At 36.5% G+C, this 20,084-nt stretch overlaps 3 protein-coding genes across 5 annotated transcripts in view; 1 reads left to right on the top strand and 2 right to left on the bottom strand.

Annotated features, from left to right (window-relative positions):
* The window catches only part of LOC107221510 (probable G-protein coupled receptor Mth-like 1), a 127,549-nt gene extending 114,637 nt beyond the window's left edge, over window positions 1-12,912 (top strand). Inside the window, exon 6 of the mRNA XM_015660514.2 lies at window positions 6,610-12,912. Coding sequence (XP_015516000.2) covers window positions 6,610-6,943 — 334 coding nt within the window. The 3' untranslated portion in view covers window positions 6,944-12,912. The remainder of the gene's footprint in view (window positions 1-6,609) is intronic.
* On the bottom strand, window positions 11,882-19,779 carry LOC107221507 (protein MTO1 homolog, mitochondrial). Of its 3 annotated transcripts, XM_015660511.2 has the most exons (11): window positions 19,601-19,779; window positions 18,409-18,696; window positions 17,781-18,080; window positions 17,522-17,698; window positions 16,355-16,762; window positions 15,978-16,150; window positions 15,438-15,890; window positions 14,454-14,557; window positions 14,281-14,341; window positions 13,461-13,558; window positions 11,882-13,106 (listed from the first exon to the last, which is right to left on the bottom strand). In XM_015660511.2, exons 2-11 carry the CDS (start codon window positions 18,617-18,619, stop codon window positions 13,091-13,093), a joined length of 2,001 nt encoding a protein of 666 aa, XP_015515997.1. In that variant the 5' UTR covers window positions 18,620-18,696; window positions 19,601-19,779; the 3' UTR covers window positions 11,882-13,090. The 3 variants fall into 3 exon arrangements, with proteins under 3 accessions (XP_015515997.1, XP_046597488.1, XP_046597489.1); XM_046741532.1 differs by lacking the exon at window positions 19,601-19,779 and having other exon boundaries at window positions 11,882-13,163; window positions 18,409-18,636; XM_046741533.1 differs by lacking the exon at window positions 19,601-19,779 and having other exon boundaries at window positions 17,781-18,085; window positions 18,409-18,550.
* LOC107221509 (MKRN2 opposite strand protein) lies at window positions 18,820-19,607 on the bottom strand. Its single transcript, XM_015660513.2, has one exon. The coding sequence runs from the start codon at window positions 19,417-19,419 to the stop codon at window positions 18,820-18,822; it is 600 nt and encodes a 199-aa protein (XP_015515999.2). The 5' UTR covers window positions 19,420-19,607.
* Window positions 19,780-20,084: the final 305 nt, after the last annotated feature.

The following is a 20,084-nucleotide window of genomic DNA, read 5'->3' as shown; positions in this document are numbered from 1 at the left end:
TGTATTCTATTTTAGTCATTCCATTTTTTACGTATGTGGCTTATAATAAAACTAGACGCTTGTATAGAAGATGGTCGAATTCGTGAATTGAGTTCACCTAAATTAGCCAATAAACACATTTTCCCTTTGCATCTCAGGGTAAGATAAAAGTTCTCGAATCCCTGAGAACCTTGTGAAACCTATTCAACTCTTCTGTAAGATAAGGATTTATTTTATTTTCAAACTTGAGTGAAAAAAATTACGCAAGCAAACAAAGTTTCAACTCGGGATAGACCTACCAGCTAAGAAATTATTGTATCTCTGAAAACTTTTCCGGACTTATAGTACAAAGCTGAAACCTTACACCGTATCATGTGCTTTTTTATAACGACTGTATTTTCTCAAAAATTAGACACCCTTGTAAGAAACATCAAATTGTTTGCTATTTTTGGAAACAGTACACATAATAAATTAAAATGTTACCAACGGAAATCGGTATTAGTGAAGTTTTATGAATGGGTTTATTTTCTTGCAAAATAATTTTATTTCAATTTTACAATGGTAAGAAAAATGGCATTTTTAACAATAGCTTTGTCACGAAAAATCTTAGCAGAACTTGCTTTCTTTCTGATAGCCATCTTGTCAACTGAAATCAGATCATAGATTGAATTGAAAGACAGACATTTATCGAAAAAAAATTGCACCTTTTCAATTCTTTACGAGTGTCATTAGTTTCCGATTATTAATAAGCTAAAACCAGTTCAAGGATGCCTGAACTGTTTACTCCTATCTCTGTGATTTATGCCGTCTACAGTAGAGAAACGTAACATTATAGAACATAATATTATTAGCGTGACCGAATCTGTATATTCTCTATTAATATCAAATTTAACTTATGCTGGTCCCCTTGACACGTTGAAGTGAAAATTTACACATAAAAAAATCGTCGTCTCGTACACCGGATGAGAGGGCAACATCTATCTGATTGAAAGTATAAAATATTCAGCGAACCGGGTTGTGCCAGTTGAAAAATAACAGTGAACCGTATCAGTTATAAGGCACAGTTTGCTCGCCTGGGCAGATCAGAGCTTTTCCATAGAAGACTCGGCCTACGAGGAATTTAAAAAAAAAACATAGGTATGGAATGAGCAGCGTTCCCTTGTCCCACGCGATTTCAAACGACACGTTTTATTGTGTCGTGATACCGGACGCCAGTCGTTCGAAGACGTCGTTATACCCCAGGTCAACGATGGATGTAGACGACTAAATCTGAATTTAATTTCGGTTCAAGGCCGACGATCAAAGCAGCCGGCTGGTCTAAAAAAAACTCGTGTAAACGCGAATTAAATAGTCTATTGCTCATTGTCAGTAATTCAAACGAATGTATGAAATGTATCAATAAATCAATCACATAAACACAGTGATCACGGTACCTGGTTTAGCGAAATTGACATCGTAACTTTTACGCTGGTACTCGATCATTTATAATTTGCCAACCCTCCTCTGCGAGCGAGAGTGTGCTGCAGCACTATTATCTTCCTGCTCTTCACCTTTGATTAATGATCCTGTTTATTATCACAAAATTGTTGCAGATGCCTGCGAGTCCCTCGGTAACGATTTAAAAGATTGAACTATACAACGCGGCAACAGCTGTGCTTGATCTCTCAAGATTAATTGTCTGCCTACAAATCTTCCTCTTCGTGCAGCTCTATTGATTTGTGCCCGCAAAAAATTTATGCTTTATTAAACTTCGAACGCTTCTTGAATTCGTATACAATCGAAATACATTGCAGTGGAACGAACGTATATTGTTTTAGTCTTTCGGGAACTTTGGTTGTATTCAATTTTGACTTTCAAAATATCCCGCGCAGTTCCTCAAATGGCTGCTATTGGTCATGACCTTATTTACGTCATCACTCGTACTCGCACCTTGCGCCATCTTCCGGATCGCGTGAGAAGTTTCGCATCGCGCGGCGCTACACTCAATCTTTTCCATAATGTCTTCATGGTCAAATGACAGCGAAAGAATATTTTCAATCTGAACATTACAGCGCGTGTGCAGCAATTATTGAAAACTGCACCCTCAGCAGCGGTTTCGCAAAGATTTTTTTCCACTGTCAGTTCAATTGAAACCGTCAAAATGCCACGGTATCCTTTTAAATACAGAGACGCACATGTGATGCGAAAAAATTTTAAACTCTTTTAACCATTTTTTTTTTTTTTCGAACTAACTTGAAGGTGAAATATTTTGTAATCCAGAAATCGTCAATTGTTAAATATACTGAAAATGTTTGAAACCCGATGAATTCACTCATGTCATGCATATCTATAATAGATATAGAAACGTGAAAAAAATGCATAAATTTCAACGGATATTGCTTCGGTAATTTTTTCTTTTACATCTACGAGGGCATAAAGAATGCACTTGGAAAAAAATGAACAAATTTTGCCCGGTTCTTTGAAGCTCGTATTAACCATCGAGATTGGCTATTTCTAACTGGCCAACGATTTCAAAAATCTGCTCAATTTCTCGCGGACGTTACAAGATGGATACATTAAAACAAACACTTGTAACCCGACGATATCTAAGTATTATTGCGGAGTAAAAATAAACAACGATCCTGGCGTTTCAGAGGTGCCTGGTTTTATACCACGATCGAAGGTCACGGAGCGTATGGTGTCTGAGAAAATAAATTTTCATTTAACCTGCAGTAGCCAAGTGGATGTCTGTCTCCGCTCTCGTAACCGCATCCATTCAAATAGCCCGCAGACGGACGCCTGTAGAATCTCGTTTAATGCTTTTGATATCGAAGCCTGGCTGATTGTGGATAACCCGAAGTGTTAGATTCTATCCCTGTGACACAGAACATCGACGTGATTGGAACAAGTGTTTGGAGTCCAAGTCGTGGACGTATGCCCGTTAGGACACAAGCATATTTTTGATCGAAGAATTCGTCCTTGGATGTTTTCAGTTTCTCGTAAACACGTCATTCAATATTTATAGATGTATTTCTTGTTTCCTGTTGGTCGCGACGCTACGCTTTTCATTTTGACGTATTTGTACCTTGCGTCCAATCGGGTGACAAGATTCACCCTCAAAGTAGCCATCGAAACGACCGGCGCGACGCCGCCTACGGATAAATGGTAAATCTGACATCGTTTCTCAAATCTTGCTTAATTTATATTCCAACTGAATTTACCGATCGTAATATGTTCGCTGTATACACAAGCTGTACAACTTACCAGACACGGTATCGCGGTTTATTTTTCACGCAGCGTTCGCTGCAGCGGAATTTGTTTTTTATTGCAATTTCACTCTATGCCTGCAGTTCTATCCAATAATTGCGTCCTTCTGCAGATCACACAGCGAGAAATGATACACACCGTTGCAATAAACTTATTTTATATTTTTATGTACAGACATGCATTCCATTGCAATAATATCATGTTTATTATCCAGTATCCAAATTCGTTTTGACGTCGCTAAAACTACTTTTTTTTTTAGATGGTAAATACATTCATGCGGTAGATACGATAAATTATTGGAGACGTATTGAGAAGAGCTATTTTTTCCCAGGAGTGATATTAAACAACCTTTTCCTTTCAACACATCGCCGAGTTTCGATAAAATCGGTACTTCTGTACCTATGTGTTAAAAAAAAAAAATTGATTTGGCAAAATTTACGCGGAATGCTTTGTCATTGATATATGTAGGAGATCCACGGTTCTGTGAAAAAAAAACTTGCGCCGACATTAATTTTTTATCTCACATCACCGCATAGAATTCATGCAAACTATTTATCGAGTGGGAGATATATAATAAATACCATAATGTGTATTGAATCGTTTTTCAGAATATTCACATCCCTTTATCCCGATGATATAAATTCTGCGTACTATTCACACAGATAAAATAGCTGAAATGTACATCTTCTGGCAGAATAAGTTGACTGAACGAACTGTCGAATAAATCCAGAATTTAGAAATAGCTTTATAGTCAATCCCGAGAATCGATTGAGTTCTTACTGAACGTATTTTGGATAATATTAAATTGTTAGACGTGCAAAGAATCTCATGCAATAAATAATAACTATTTGGAATCAGTGACAGATCTGGATCTCAAATATAAGTATCGCTTCCATTTTTGATAAAAGGAAAGAAACATAATGTATTGGCAATAAGAAGTTATGATTAAGAAAATTGAAAATTGATATGGTAAAGAAATAATCAGACATGATTTCTTATTAACTACAGAACCCCGTGGCCAACATTTCAATTCGCCCACCAGTTATAATTCGTGAAAATTCCGGACGAATTCTAGAGCTTTGAGATCACTCGGTGTTTAACACGAAGAACAAGGAACATAAATTAAATTTGTATTTTTTTTCTTACGTTTTTAAATTTGGCTTCAAACTCGCCATCGGCCGGTCATAGTCAAAGTACGCGTTCCTTACCTAAAATCACGAAGTACTAAAAACAATCTCGAAAGTGCCCCAATTCACAAGTCAACCCACATCAGCATTATCTTTCCCCCAGATTGTGTGTCAAACTTTTTCTTGTATCTCTTCCGGGTTTCGAGATATTCGCCTGGCGTGATTGAAAAAGTCCACCCTGTACATCGTACTCATACATTTGGAATTTATGCAGTGCATGGAAAGATAACAAAACAATTCTGTCATTTCGGACGTCGGCTCGTCTAGGACGGAGCGCAACATACCAGTCTGAGTAAAACTGACGCTTATTTCCGAGCGACGACTCGAAATGCCATCGTGTTTCTGTTAGTTTCTCCGACTGTTTTTTGGTGTAGTCTTTGACCGCGTAAGTGCCAGTCGTTTATAATAATTAGCGATGCGCCATCCAAAATAAACTGGCTGTAGTTCGTGGTTCGTGGATGGTCCGCGCAGAGGAAACTCTTCAGAGGATCGTTCCGAAGGCGTCGCTCGACTCTCTAAAAGACAGTTGTCACAGGTCCCCGGCGTTAGCTACATTTCGGAGCAAATAGCGCTCATTAAAACGTCATTATCCTCAATCTATCACGCCATCTCTAGAATCTGAGGGTAATTTATACGCCCTCCTAAAACAAAAGAGACTAGCCTCACCAAATACCGGATTTCAGACATTCGTTCCATCCTAACGACCGCGTCCAAGTCATTCTCAGCACAATTTTACCATATTCATGATCGCGTGAGGTCTTAAACGTATTGAAGTTACTTTTTGTTCATATTATTTCCCAATTTCTCATCTATACAATGGCCCAATCGATACTTTTCAAGTAAAGTTCAACAGTCGACAGGCAGACGAGAGTAAGACCATTGACAAACTTCAACTGCAACTTTTATCGAAAAAGATAAAGGTGTACGGACATGGATAATATTTGTGTTCCTTGATTTTGAAATATGAAGAACTAGTAGTTTCTTGGCTCCTGCAAAATCGATCGTGTCAAGTGAAGTTATTGCATTACAATCTGTGATTAAACTAAACCAGATAGTTGCCTGCAGGATTAAGTGGAGAAGAAAAGGGTGATTTTAGAAGCGGTGCTGATATGTCAGAACCACCCACAGCGAAGCATTCTCATCTCGATTTTCTTCTGGTTGTTTTGCTAGGTATAAGTTCTCACTTATAACAATCCCAATTCTTTTCCAATCCTCAATCACACGCTTACACATACGTTAACATAAACAGATACACATTACTGTCACCGTTGTGAGCATTCTATTGGAAATACACCAGCTTAGATTGCCAGGTCAGGTGCCAGTTGCTTATAATTGTGAAAATTGTGCCATTTATACGTCAATTCGAGTTGGTAAAACAACTCAATGAGAATTTTTACCTCCGCAAGCAGATGCCACCCAAAGTTTTACTTCTCATACATTAAACGTGCAAATACAGCGTTCACTCATTCAATTTTCTCACTACTTGTGTGTTGAATGGCTTATCCTCATGTCTTAACACTAATCCATAGCGCGCATCATCAAAATTATGAACAAGACTTTATATAGAATAAAACGTACGTGAGAATTTTAGGATCGCTTTATCGAAGTGGTATCTTCTTATAGACTTAGCTCGGGAGTGTTTTACTATACACAACGAAAGTTGAAGTTATACGTATATTGCAGTTGAAGGGAAATTGATCACGTACTGTTTTATTTATACTACGCGTAGGAATTGATCGTGGGGCTAAGTACCCACAAGTGTGTCCCATCTCTAAACATATACCGAATCTGTCATATGATTAAAAAATATTGTCATTGACCATGGAAAGATAGCCTTTGACTCGGTCTTTGACAGGCAAACACATCTTGACATTGGGGATCAAAACGTTTTAATGTCTACATGATTCGTAAAATCAGAATTCCAAGCTTCAAATCGCCACAGCAATTTCTGATAGTACTAGAATTAGATGCGATTTGATGCAACCGATTCTTTGCACGGAACCAACGGCCATTGTGTCATCAGGGAATACCAGAGCCTGACTCGTGATATAATCGATAGTCTAAAGACCTGGCTAACAGTATTTTAAATGTAACGAAGCTTTAATCCTTGACTTAAATGGTCGTTCGTTGATGAACAAGCGTCTTAGAGATCCTACTGTCGCCGATGTTAACGAGAATTTTTTCTTCAATTTTTCAGAGCCGCACTAGGACGCGTTTGCATGAAGCTGGTCGTCGTGATGGGAGTGACTTGGGTTGTAGACCTTATTTCGTGGATCGCCGGAGGACCCCAGTATCTATGGTACTTCCCAGACATGGTCAACGCGCTCCAGGGAGTCTTCATATTCGCTGTTGTTGGCTGTCAGCCTCAAGTTTGGACCGCTTTGAAAAGACTGTGCAACAGAAATCCGCGTACGAATGCCGGAAGACAAGGAAACGCGGTGAGCACAACGAGCAACGGAATGCCGAGCATGGGTGACAGCGTCACACAGAATCAGAGCACGAAATCTGTGCCGTTAGAAACTATCTGCTAAAGAAAGAAACGGACGAGGTAGACATACTACGATGAAATTTGAAAAGTTCCTTTTACCACCAAACAGTGGAATGGGTACCAGAGTATGTCATCGATGACGACCATTTTTTAGTGGAAAAACAGAGGAATTGGAACGACGAAAGGGGAATGAACTGTATCTGTCTTGACAAGTCTTAAGGAAGAGAAAATTACCGCATGGTTATTTATAATCTCAATTAACATATGCTAAACAGACGATGAAAAGAGTACTTCGACCTCTATTATGTTAAAAGTATCACACACCATCGAGGTAAATCTGTGAACAATCCTGGATCGTAATTTTGGATTAATATTTGCAAATTCATTGTCCGACACGTAATATTACGTATTCAATGCGTTTTTACTCTCAAAGAATATCCTAGCACAATTCTTGATGACCAACTGATCTTCGTTGTGCAATCGAAATGTTGGTACGCGTTTGCAGCGGACGTCAGCTAATCGAGATTGCGAAATAATTGGCATCGCGGCGGTCTAATATTATTATATTGACATTCTTGTTTCTTTTACGTGTACCGGCCCATTTTTAACTAACGTTCGTTAATGAGTAGTCAAGGATTTTCCAATCAGTTTGATTTTAACGATGAATAGAAAAAAAATTAACCTCCTAGGTTAATTTAGCACTGCAACATGGGAAAGAGAATTGAAATACGACTTCGTTCTTCCATACATCGAGAATGCGGTTCATACCAAATGACGCAAGCATCGGGGAAGTCAAAAGTTTTCACGAACCGAATAAGAAAGTATAATACTATTTGTATAGATTACGTTATTGCACAAAATTTTATCCCCGTTTCGAAACATGTGCGAATTCCAAATTTGAGAATAAAGTCAAACTCTTCGCGCATTCAAGGAGGAAATGGCGGTAATAAGACCAAGCGTAATCATACGTGAATATTATTAGATACTGACAATATGAACGAGGAAATCAATGCCTTTTGAAATGCCTTTATATAACACGTCAGTGTTGACCGAAACGAATTGTATTCAAAAAATTTCACGCCTGAAGCCAATGCGTCTAAGATATTGCGTCCAGTTAGAATTTTGACGTTTAACAGATATGAAAAATTCAAAGTCCAAGTTTGAAAAATTAAAAAAACTGTCACCGCAACTGACGTAAACGTACAATGCGTTATTGCAACTGCGTTGACGTTGCGAAAATTTGATGAACGAATGAAATGAGAGTTCAAAGAATAACGGAAAAACCATGATAGGAGATTCGTTCCTTTGCGCGACTGCACTTTAACATGTACGCATATACACATAAATTTCGTTGGATGAATTCTCAATTTACAGCCAAAGTAAAGTTACAAGTTTCTCAACAGTAGCCATTTTGATTTCGCACCAGCTAGAAAATATTTTACAAACATTTTTTTCTGAATTTCAACGGAATGTCGAATTTTATCTTGTTGCGGACAATTAATCCACCAACAAATTGAAAAATACCTCATCTTTTTTGAGAATTCAAGCAACGAAATTCGCTTGTATGCTCATGTACATGTGTTTGCGAAAAGGAGTAAGACATCGCCTTATGGCTATAACCTCTCAAGATGACGCGTTTGACTGCCAATACTTTTATCCGAGTAAACGTTTGACAGTTTTAACCGTGTATTTATTACTATGTATATAGTACACCTCTGATGTAAGGTTACATGTAGATATTAGCTTCTTCTTCTTTATGGAAGTAAGCTTATAACGCTCATAAATTATATATCATGGTATTTACTCATTTGTTAACAATTATGATAAATGAAATGTATTCATGCGTAAAAAATAGGTGTCCCATTTAACTGTTTCTAGGACTTTTACTTCATGTATTCAGTTTTGGAAGCTTGCGCTTCCGAAATAAAAAACTGTACCGATCAGAGTGCGATGAGTGCTCGTTAATTTCATAATATAAAATGGTAATTTGAAAGAACTGAGATTTGCCAAAAAAGGAACCTCAAATTATTTCACAAAGAGAGCACCGATGTTTCCGCATCGAATATGACTGAAGTATTTTAATAGTCCTGCAGTTTAACTCATCTTAGTAGTTTGTGTTTAATGTGTGATAAAATTTTTTGACATAAGTCAAAATCCCATAGATTTCCGGTATTAGTAGTCAGTGTTTTGTGTCGAAGGCGATTTCAAGTTAATTTTAAGGGTGAAATGATTAGTGAAAATCTTTTTGAAATAATATCATCAGGAATATAGAAGAACTGATCACGAATGCTGACCTAAGAATTAAGAAATAGAAATTTTCGCAATTTATTTACTCCATATGGTTTTGAAGCTCATCCGCTAAGCAGATTTTTTGCATTTCAGATGCTTACACGGCGCATTAATTTTCAACAATTTTTTTGAAATTAGCAGTTTTCATAGTTTCATCAAATGAAGAGCTATCTGCAGTTACTTGTAATAACTTGCCGTTAAGAAGCGCTCTTTCCTTTCTTCTTACAGTTCTGTATAATTCATAAAAATACTATCAATTTTTACAACTTGACCCATGATACTTAATACACCCCCTCGACACTAGAAAATCAACTCTCGCGAAGGCTACTTTACGTCATTTAGTAATAACAGTATGTGCATAAAATTTAGTGAAATCATCATTGTTTCTTCAGGTGTGCACCTTAAGACTGAGCAGATGGCATCATGGCGTAGAATGTTATGCCGTTAGTATATCATCATGCTGTAGTTTCTTATTACACATCGAATGATGATGTACGGTAGCTGCAACGCGAGCTGATGCACCTGCGACTGCGAAGTACTTCGAACAATAATTTATACCGGGACAATGTCTTGATACTTGAAAATCAACTGCGCATGCGCAAGTTTTATCGGCTGTTCATGCAGGCTGGCCATTGCGAGTTTTCAGCTGTCAAATTGTTTCTGCCGGCGTTGATACGATTTTTCGAGGCTAGAATCTTAAATAATAGAGGTAGTGATTTGGAAAGGTTTGCGGAAGCATTTGTTATTGGGTCGGAAAGTTGATTCTTCAAAGAACGGTCGGAATTTAATGCTTATGCACATTGAATATTCGAACGTACACATTTTGCGTACGTTGGCCCGCCTGCATCGGAGACAAAACTATCGCTGCGGAAAGATTTCGCCGACCAATGCGATTGAATTATTTGGCGCACGCGCAGTTGATTTTCGAGTTTCAAGAGATTGTCCCGGTATAATGATCGTCCCGTAACAGAATCCATACGCCCTCTCGCTATAACAAACCTCCTCACCAATTATTGGCCAAAATTATCGCCCGGATCCCCGGTTTGTTCTCGTTTAGGCAGAGCGGGTGCTTTCGGTCGCGTTGATCGTGTATGCTATGGCTCTATGTGTACCTTGGGAATTACCTGCAATTATATTCATGTTAGATACGAATGTAAACACTTGCGGGGGTACACGTGAAATTACTAATTCTAAATTGATTGTATTCGATGTTATGCCGTGTGTTCAGGTTCGTTCTTGCTGAAATTTTTATATGCAAATTACTCTAAGTCACATTTGGCCAAATATGCTTTGCTGAAGACGGTAAATTCTGATATTTTATTTTCTTTACCTTTCCCACTGTCAGTTTGCTAAGTTTTTTTTTTTTTTTTTTTTTTAATCTGAATATTTGTAGTTAAAAAATTTCAACAGACAGTGTGTGTGTGTATGTGTGTGTCCGTGTGTGTAACAATATTGTATCATTTCAGTAATCTTGTTGTAGTAGATCATTGCACCGTTCTTGTAAATAACATTATTTCTATGCATATTATATATTTACCATGTCGCATTGCAGTGCAACACTTTTCTAATCGTAAATATATATTTACATGTATTAACAATTATAAATTAGTACGTAGGTATATTGAATAGTTATGTGATTCTCCTGGCAGATTAATATTAGGTTTAACATTGTAAATACATCTTGTCGAAGAGGCTAGCTATAATACATCGGCTTACATTTTTATAAAGTGAACCAACGAACAAACTTATTTACCAGAACTTGCCAGGAGTTTATCAAAAATTTTTGCAACCTGTCAGTTTATCTATAACTATACGTTACGTAGGCATAATACTACTATTTATCAGTTTATCCACTCAACTGGACATTTTTTCGGAACTTTACAGTGCTGTTTTACAGAAATTTTTCGATGGCACAATTTTTCTATTTTATACGGCGATTCGCTAGTCTTTTCGATTGCATCAGTATCTTTGAAAGTTAGACATTTTCTGATGTAAAATTATTCAGTTGAGTTCGATGATTGAATCATCACTTATAAAAGTGCGTACAAATTTTCGATATCGCACAAATGACTTGAACTTTTCACAATCTTCCAAGAAAATCTTATGATGTGTAGGAATGTCATTGCATTACTTACATGGAGATACTTATCATCCGACAGAATGTGTCTAAGTAATTACAAACTACAAAATCTTGTAATTGTAAGGTGGATTCTCGAGAAACCGATGTTTTAGGATCATCTCTCAAAATTCTAGTTAAAGTCTGACAATACGACGGTATCAAAGAGTTTAATTAAAACGGCATAGTGATAAAAAAATATCCCCTATCTGGTGTTACAAGCTCCGAAAATGTCGATTTGTAGCTTAATTAAACAAGAGAAAATTGTGTATTACCGACCGGCTTACAGCCATAAGTCAGTACCGACCAAAATGATGTAATTCTTGCTTTCGCTGTTACCGTTGGTCGATACTGACACATACGTTGCATAGGTATTTTATGCCGCTAAATTGGATCTTAATAAAATATGATCGTTGCGTGAAATCGAATGTGAACAACAACTGCTGATAGTTGTGAAAGAAAAAGTGTAAACAAACGATCTTATTTACTAAAATATGAGCATTAAATTTACTGTTCATCTTATTTTTATTACATAATTTATTTTCATAGTCTCCGGTATACTTTTTTCCTTTTTTATAATTTTTTTTCCAAATTCTTTTCTGCCTATGTACACAATACAGTTCACTTAGGATTAGTCATTCTATCTATTAAATGTACGTTGGCTTGCCAGTAATTAATTCCGGTCGATATTTGAAACAACATTGATGATAAGATGTATGTATAGGATAAGCTTCTGAAATAAATTTTTCACAACGTTACAACACTACATAGTTTCAAGTGCAAATGAGAATAATTAGCCAAAGGAGGGAAAAATTAAGATAGCATGTGTTACAGTAATCTTGTAAACCCTGAAGCATACCACGTATGAATTTTCTTTGGTCATTTAATCACATATGGAAACGAACATGAAAATAAAGAAGGCAGCACTAGGTGTTAATAAATGTTGCGAACATTATACATACATATACATAGTATGATAAGTTTTCGAGTAAAGAGGTATCAATTCTCAGAAAATTAATTTGTCATACTTACGTCTGGTCAAAGTACACTGCGCTATTATTTTTAAGCGTATTATAAATGTAAACATTATTGTCGAGTAAATTTTATGTCACATGATTGAAATTGTTTAAAAATTGCTTTTATATGAAAAAAATGTAGTAATAATAATACACACTATCCCTAACATACAGTATATATACACCATTAACCAGTGGTTATAGATAATAAAATTAATACACAACTATGGACAAAGAATAGTACTAACATGTAAACGAAACATATTTATAAATCAAAAGAAAAATTTGTAAACCGTTACGTAGGATAATAATATACACACACGTAAGTCCATACCTGAAATCTGTAGCACATCAGGATAATTGAAACAGTCGAGTATAAATAATTGTCGAATTCCAGCAAACGCACCCTGTAATCTGATCACAATCTTGTGGAAAGTACAGTGGTATATAACGCGTGTACCACTTGGCGTAATCGGTTCATGAACCACGAATAATATATCGATTTGTTCACACCATTCCTATGATGTATTATAAACAGTATTTACATGTTACGGTATATACGTTTAATTGAATAAATGGCGATTAAAAGTTTTTCTTCAGAATTTTATATCCTTCTCCAATAATATCTCACAATCTACAATATCTTATTACGCATATAGCTTGTTGTTAAATACAATACACCTACTAAACTAGTACACAGTGTATGTGATTGTATTTGTTGATAAAACGAAGTTAACGTAACCCTCCTTTCCAGTTACCTTGCAGTTTGTCAAAGCGCTGCAGCGCTGTCAGGAGAATGAAGCAATAAAAATTTTCATGTGCAGGGGGCGCAAGACGATCATCTAATCAATCAATGAGGAGGAAATTGTGCTTATACGACTGCATCACGTGTCTTTTTTAATGTCACATTTTATGGTCATGTTTCAAAATAGAAATAGATTTCGTAATTGTAAAATGCCAGGAAGATCAATTTACAGACAGAATTAATGTATTTGAACAGAACTTTGTTTTTAGCAAAACAATAATTTGTTAACCAAGAATTTGATAAATTCGTCTGTGACCAATTATTAAGATTTTTTTAAACGAAAGGAATAGAAATAGTTTCGCTTTATTTTCATTCTATCAATGCATGTTGTTACCTCTGCATCGACCCAATGTCAGGTTTCTGTTTCACGTAATGCAACAGTCGCAGTATTGCCGATGGTGTAACTCCAGGTATTCTACTGGCTGCGGCTATCTGAAACGGGAATTTCGACGAATTAATTTATGGGTAAGTCTAAGAGTAGTTACATTAGGCGAATATGGTGCGAGCTCGGTAAATGTCACCTACAGAGCCACTAATCTCTGTACTAACCAGTGTACAGAGCCCACTCTTGGTACAAGCAATAAAGAAAAATCAAGCCATAGCGAAAATCCAAGTATCGATTAAATCTAAGCAGCTATTTTATTTTCAAAACGCCGTTTGGCGTTTCTAGATATCAAGTTGTCTTTAAAATGATTGGTAATAGATCATAAATAGCAGGGAAGCAAAGTTAGTATTTGTTCTAGGCTCACAATGCAAATGGATTAACATCAATTGTTATTTTATAATTAATTTTTTAGTAGACAATGTAAAAAGAATATGGAACAAAAAAAGTTTATTTTTGGAAGTTTTTATCTTTTTTAAAAAGCGCGCCAAGCTACTATGACAAGAAGTGACATGTGCCGCATATCCACGAAATAAGGTACTTATGAACTCTTCATCAAAAAATCAATTGAAGATTAACGATTGAGAATAAAATGGCTGCTTAGATTTACCGATACTTGGGTTTTTACAGTCAATTGAATTTTTCGTATCGATTGCTCAAAAGGTCAATATGCTTTATAGGTAAAATCGTCATAGTTGAGAATATAAATTTGACTGTACTACATGTAGGTGCGACAGAATTAAGGTTTCGTGTAAGAATCAAGAAAGCTCACAGTTTGAGGTTGAGCTATCATCAGCTTCTCCCTCTCTTCATACGAGAAACTCAAGGCAGACCTGTATGAATAAAATAAAAGATAGATCAAAAACAACGGATAAAATTAATCATTACATTTTTCAAGACTTCGGAAATTATGATATGAACACAATATCTATGCTATGTACTAACACTGAATAGTCAATCGCTGGGGGAATAAGCATTTCCTCATGCTTCCTTACTTCGTTAACGTCACGCATTTGATCTTCCACTGCCATCGCATATATTGCTTGGATCTAAAACCAATTATAAGATTTTGCATAATGGTTGCAATCGTATACATGTAAGTCTTACAGGACTTTGTAATATTTATAATTTTTACGGATTTTCAGGCTAATATGTCTAATCATGTCTAATGACGTCCGTCAATGAAAAATATAACTGAAAATAAAATTACTAGTGGTTTAGTAAGTAAACTTGAACTGTATTAACAAATTTACAAGAGTGAAAAATTTATTTTCAACGATCAAATAAAAACTACGTGATGCATCAAATTTTGGTGAATTTATGACTTTGGTAAGTGATGAGTATGCTGACACATATACGAATTTTTTTACAATTGTTGATACCAAACTGGACATCGCAAAACTAGTTAAATATTTTTTGTACTATATTCTACATTAGTTGTAGTTTCAAAATTGATAAATTCCTTATTCAGACGCATTTTTGTTGCTAACGCGGCGTATCAGTCTGGTCGAGATTTAAAACGGTCAGCATCACACTAAAATATGGGTCAATCGAATTTTCCCTCTACACATGTATTCACGTAGTGTAGCAGAAGAGTGCGCAGCTCCAAAAATAGTAAAAATCGGTGAACGACTGTTGTATTTCAACTCTCTGTTTGCGTACATAAACCAAAGCCACCGATGGGCTGAGTGAGACACAAGATGCATGGATGCAACTTCAGTTTTTGTAAGTAATTAATGTGTCGAGATAGAATAATTGTTCACTGATTTTCACCATTTTTTGAAACGAGCGCTGTTCCGCTGGTCCAAATGAATACGAATATGTGAAGAAAATTCAATCGGATCCATATTTTGGATGTAAAGCCCTTCTGATTCCATCTGGACTGTTAAACTACCTTAAAATCCAAACATAAATCTCTGACAGTTATACCTTTAGTCTATTATGTAGTATTGGATCGTTATCCAGTCCAGCTAATTGATCGGGCAAACATTTCCGTAAATCATCAAGGGTAAGGCCATAGTTCGTTATGCTCAACATATTAAATGCCGTTCTGCATGAAAAAGTTTTGCTCATTTCAATTCCCAATTTCTTTTGCCACTGTTCAATTGACAGTTGAACAGACTTCAGCAGATCTTCAGCTTCTCTTAGCTTCCTTCGAATATTTTGCATCCTCGTTAACCTTTCCCTTGATACACATCCTGAGATATAACCTTTCTCAGTTAGCCTCTGATCTGCATTGTCTGGTCGTAAACTCAAACGGAATTCCGCTCTGCTGGTGAACATCCTATAAGGTTCTGATGTTCCTTGAGTGGTAAGATCGTCTATTAGAACCCCAATGTAGCCCTCAGTTCGGCTGATTATAAGCGGTGGTTTGTTCAGTACCTGTGAATGTTGTCGAGATCAACAAATTAGTAATCATTAAATACAAGATATTAATTGTTTATCAAATAATCCTTTTTCTTCTGCTACCTTGGCAGCTGCGTTTACTCCAGCAACTATTCCCTGAGCTGCAGCCTCTTCGTAACCAGTAGTTCCGTTTATTTGACCAGCTAGATAGAGTCCTTCAACTCTTTTAGTCTCCAACTTATAAGTCAACTCTCTTGGATCTATGTAATCATACTCAACACCGTATCCTGGTTGTGCTGTAGGAAAGTATTTATGTTCAATTAAGAATGACAAATTATACACCTTGGTTCTTGATGTATCATTTACATAATTATGACAGTTTATTTCAGGCAATTTTCTGCGTTTTAATCACTTCATATTGATTTTATAGGGATATCTAAATATATATTTGTGTAACTTCCTTGATATATCATGAAACTTATTCATGAAATAAATCTTACCTACTTCAGCATTTTCTAGACCAATCATACATCTGACAAGGTCGACTTGCTTGTCTGCCGGTAAAGTACAAGATAGACCGCTTGGATACATCAACGGTGAGTCAAGTCCCTCCGGCTCAAGCCAAATTTGGTGCTTCATAGATGCAAATTTAAGAATTTTGCTCTCAATGCTTGGACAATATCTAGGACCTGTTACTTCTTCAGTGACGTGTCTATTGCAATGTAGATTATCTCTAACTATTTTAGCCACTGCTTCCCCGGTAAATGTCAGATAACAAGGCAGCTGATCTTCCGGCTTTATCCACACAGTTTCATTCATGAATGAAAATGGCTCCGGCCGATTATCTGGAGGGTGGTATTGGCATTGTGTAAAGTCGATAGTAGACTTCACGATTCTTGGAGGGGTACCTGAGTAACAAGATAAACCTGTACTTGCATTTTTTGAGAAAATGAGAATGAAGATATCTAAATAATACATTGGCTAAATATATCTGACGCTTTATACATTCACGTTTTGAGATTTATCAGGTGGTACACTCTGACCTCTCAATAGTCTCAAGCAGGGATGAAAAGGGAAGTTTTTCCATGAATCGGTGTTCCCCCACTATGTACCACTGCACTGGTCAGTGAGGCTTTACCCTTATCTCTCAATAATTCTAATCGCTCTAATGCTTCGAAATACCAATGAAAAAAAGTTTTGACTGACGAAACTATTGAGAAGTAGGTATACGAAATTCGAGCTCACGGCTAGTTCGCTGAGTAGTAGGAGGAACAGTTTGCAAAGAAAACTGGAGAAGCGGAACTATTGAGAGAGGGGTACTATTCAGAGGTCGGACTGTAATTGTTTACATTTTTGCAGTTTTAGTGTTTGAACAAAGCAGGATTTTTCAGATGATTTATGATCTACTCAATGTTTTGAATGACTCGTAAGCCTAGGTCTAAGAAGTATGCAGACATATAGAACCTTACACACTATAATATACAGCAGTGAATTCAATAAGTTACAAATCCTTGAATCGGGAAATAATATTTAACAGATTTATGATCTCTTTAATATGACTGGCAAAGGACAACATTGGTGATACATAGCAGCTCAAAATTTGTGTCAAGTCGTTTTTAGTACTTGCTAGGTATAAGGAAAATGAGTTTGAACATTAGCTTACATACCAGTTTTTAACCTTCCCATTCTAAATCCAAGGTCTTCAAGTGTATTAGCCAAGCCAATGCTAGGCTCATCGTCTAATCGCCCAGCAGGTCTCTTTTCCAAACCAATGTTAATCTGGCCCTTTAAAAAAGTTCCCGTTGTGATGACAACAGACTTTCCAAACACCTTGGTTCCATCTTCTGTGAAAATAAAATTGATCATTCAACATGATGATTCAAATGGTAGTTCCACTGGAGGTATATTCAAAAGAACCACACTTACTGAGTATAACGCCACAGCACTTAGGTGAATCTCCTTGTAGTATGAGATCTTCAACTGGAGATTCAGATATGTGTAAATTTTTTGCAGAAAATAATTCAGCCTGCAGATGCTTTTTGTATAATACTCTATCTATTTGGGCCCTAAGACCCCACACTGCTGGTCCTTTCCTTCGATTCAGTATTTTGTAATGTATTCCTGATTTATCACAAATTCGACAGCAAACTCCATCTAACGCATCAATTTCTCGCATCAGATGACCCTTTCCAATTCCGCCAAATGATGGATTACAAGACATTTCGCCTGTACTAAGAAAACACTAATTAGAATCATGAGGTTGAAGTTTGTAACGCTATTTGTAATAATGTTGATTTTAAAAAAAATCGTAACTTCACAACTTTAAGACTGGCTGAAATTAAGTATACCATCATAAAGCAAAATATAACTTGTATTTCAAAAGTTAACACTTTCAAAGTCATGGTAAAATTTAAAATTAATGATTTTGTGTTAAATTATATCAATTTGTTGAACTGAGATTTATCAAATATGTTATGTTGTCTAAATTTGAATTAGATTATTTTTGGGATTCTTGTAGTTTGGTAACGGGTTCTTGACTTTTATGCCAACATACCGACAGTGCTCTTCTTGTGAGTAACGAGCAAAGTCTTGGCCCCCATTCTAGCTGCCGCAGCACATGCCTCTGTCCCAGCATGCCCACCTCCAACGACGATGACGTCAAACTTTTCATAGTTACTATCACTAACTACTGTTCCAATACACCGCTGATAGAGTTGTATATGTTTAAGTTTGAATACACAGTTTCTTAGTTGAGAGATAGCCATTGTTCACAATTTCTCTTAGCATAAATTTAATTTTTGATCAAAATTAAAGACAGTATGTGAATCAAGCTATGATAGCACTACAAACAGGAGAGAAATCTTTTTTTTAATTATCTGGAAGTGATCACTGAGTTATATATTAGTTTTAACAAAGGTCGAGGATTTATATTAGAGACAACTCACACAAGCAAATCTATAGTATTTCAGCAAAAATGATCAACATATTTGAGCTGTCTGTAAAGGGTGACAAACTTCAGAGCATCCTGAATTTTAGGAATAACAAAGCGTTCACAAAATTCTTCCTTACTAGCAAATAACGCACCACTATACTTCAATTGAGTTAAAAATTCAAGAACAAAATTGAAGCAGTTGAAAGAATCTTGGTTATAATCTTGGCAAGACCATTTTTCGTCAGTTGATATTTTTTGTATTGTTGTGTCCCAATGATCCGTCCAGGAATCAGGTACAATGTCAAACGCCAAACAGTTTAGCCAGTTAGAAAAGTCGTTCTTTATCACTCCAGGTTTATCATACTCGAATATATTCCCTTTAGAATCTACCACACCAATATGCAAATCATCAGTGATCGTGTAATCGTTCAAGAAATCGCCTAGTGATGGTCTTAGTACAACCGTCACTGGATATTCCCTGGCGTTGGCAAAGGGATTCGGTAGACGGAACGGTTCCAATAAGTATTCAAATATAGTAGCATTACATACGGGACAGATTGCTGGTACTTGTTTACAAAATATAGCAGTTGAAGAACAATGTTTGAAACAGATAACACAAGGGTCGTGATTCATCGGTACAATTTAAAAGTAAGTCATCTACAACTATTTTATGCGATTTTAAAAAGCAATGATAATACAACTTTCAATAGGTTTGATCGTGCAAAGTTAATTAGGGTACATAAGGTTAAGTTTGGTGATATTGTGGTCGCTTTGAGGTTATAACCCTCGGATATTATCGCAACACACTCCTTACACTTGTAATAAGCCGCGCATTTTTTACGCAGATATTCTGAACTATCAATAATTCATTTCGTTGTCCTTGCGCACGTTTTCATCAGATTTTTTAATATTAATTCATAAGTTAGATCTACGTGCACTTGACCGTTCTTCGTTCTCTGGTTCAGGCCAGCCCCCTGACACACGCTTCTAAAAGTGGTTCGCAAAACGTCCCTCGATTCTGCCGCCAATTTCCACCACTAATGGCGCTAGTAGTTACCTGACGAGCTTGCGCGCCTTCAGCGAGGGCAGCGAGCGTGTCAGAAATCTACTAGCGCCACGTAGAGGAACTAAAAAACGGGGACAAGACGCGTACAATTTTTTAGTAGACGAGCAGTGGTGAGTGTCAGGGGGCTGGTTCAGGCCTTACGATTAGCGAGACTAGTATGGCCGTGTTCAAAAATTGACTGACAGTACTGTCAGCAATCTTTTATCTCTTTTGCGCTGCCGAGTTCATGGAC

Source organism: Neodiprion lecontei, chromosome 5 (assembly GCF_021901455.1).
Source record: "Neodiprion lecontei isolate iyNeoLeco1 chromosome 5, iyNeoLeco1.1, whole genome shotgun sequence".
Classification (NCBI taxonomy): Eukaryota; Metazoa; Arthropoda; class Insecta; order Hymenoptera; family Diprionidae; genus Neodiprion; species Neodiprion lecontei.
This window is presented reverse-complemented; position numbering and strand designations above follow the sequence as displayed.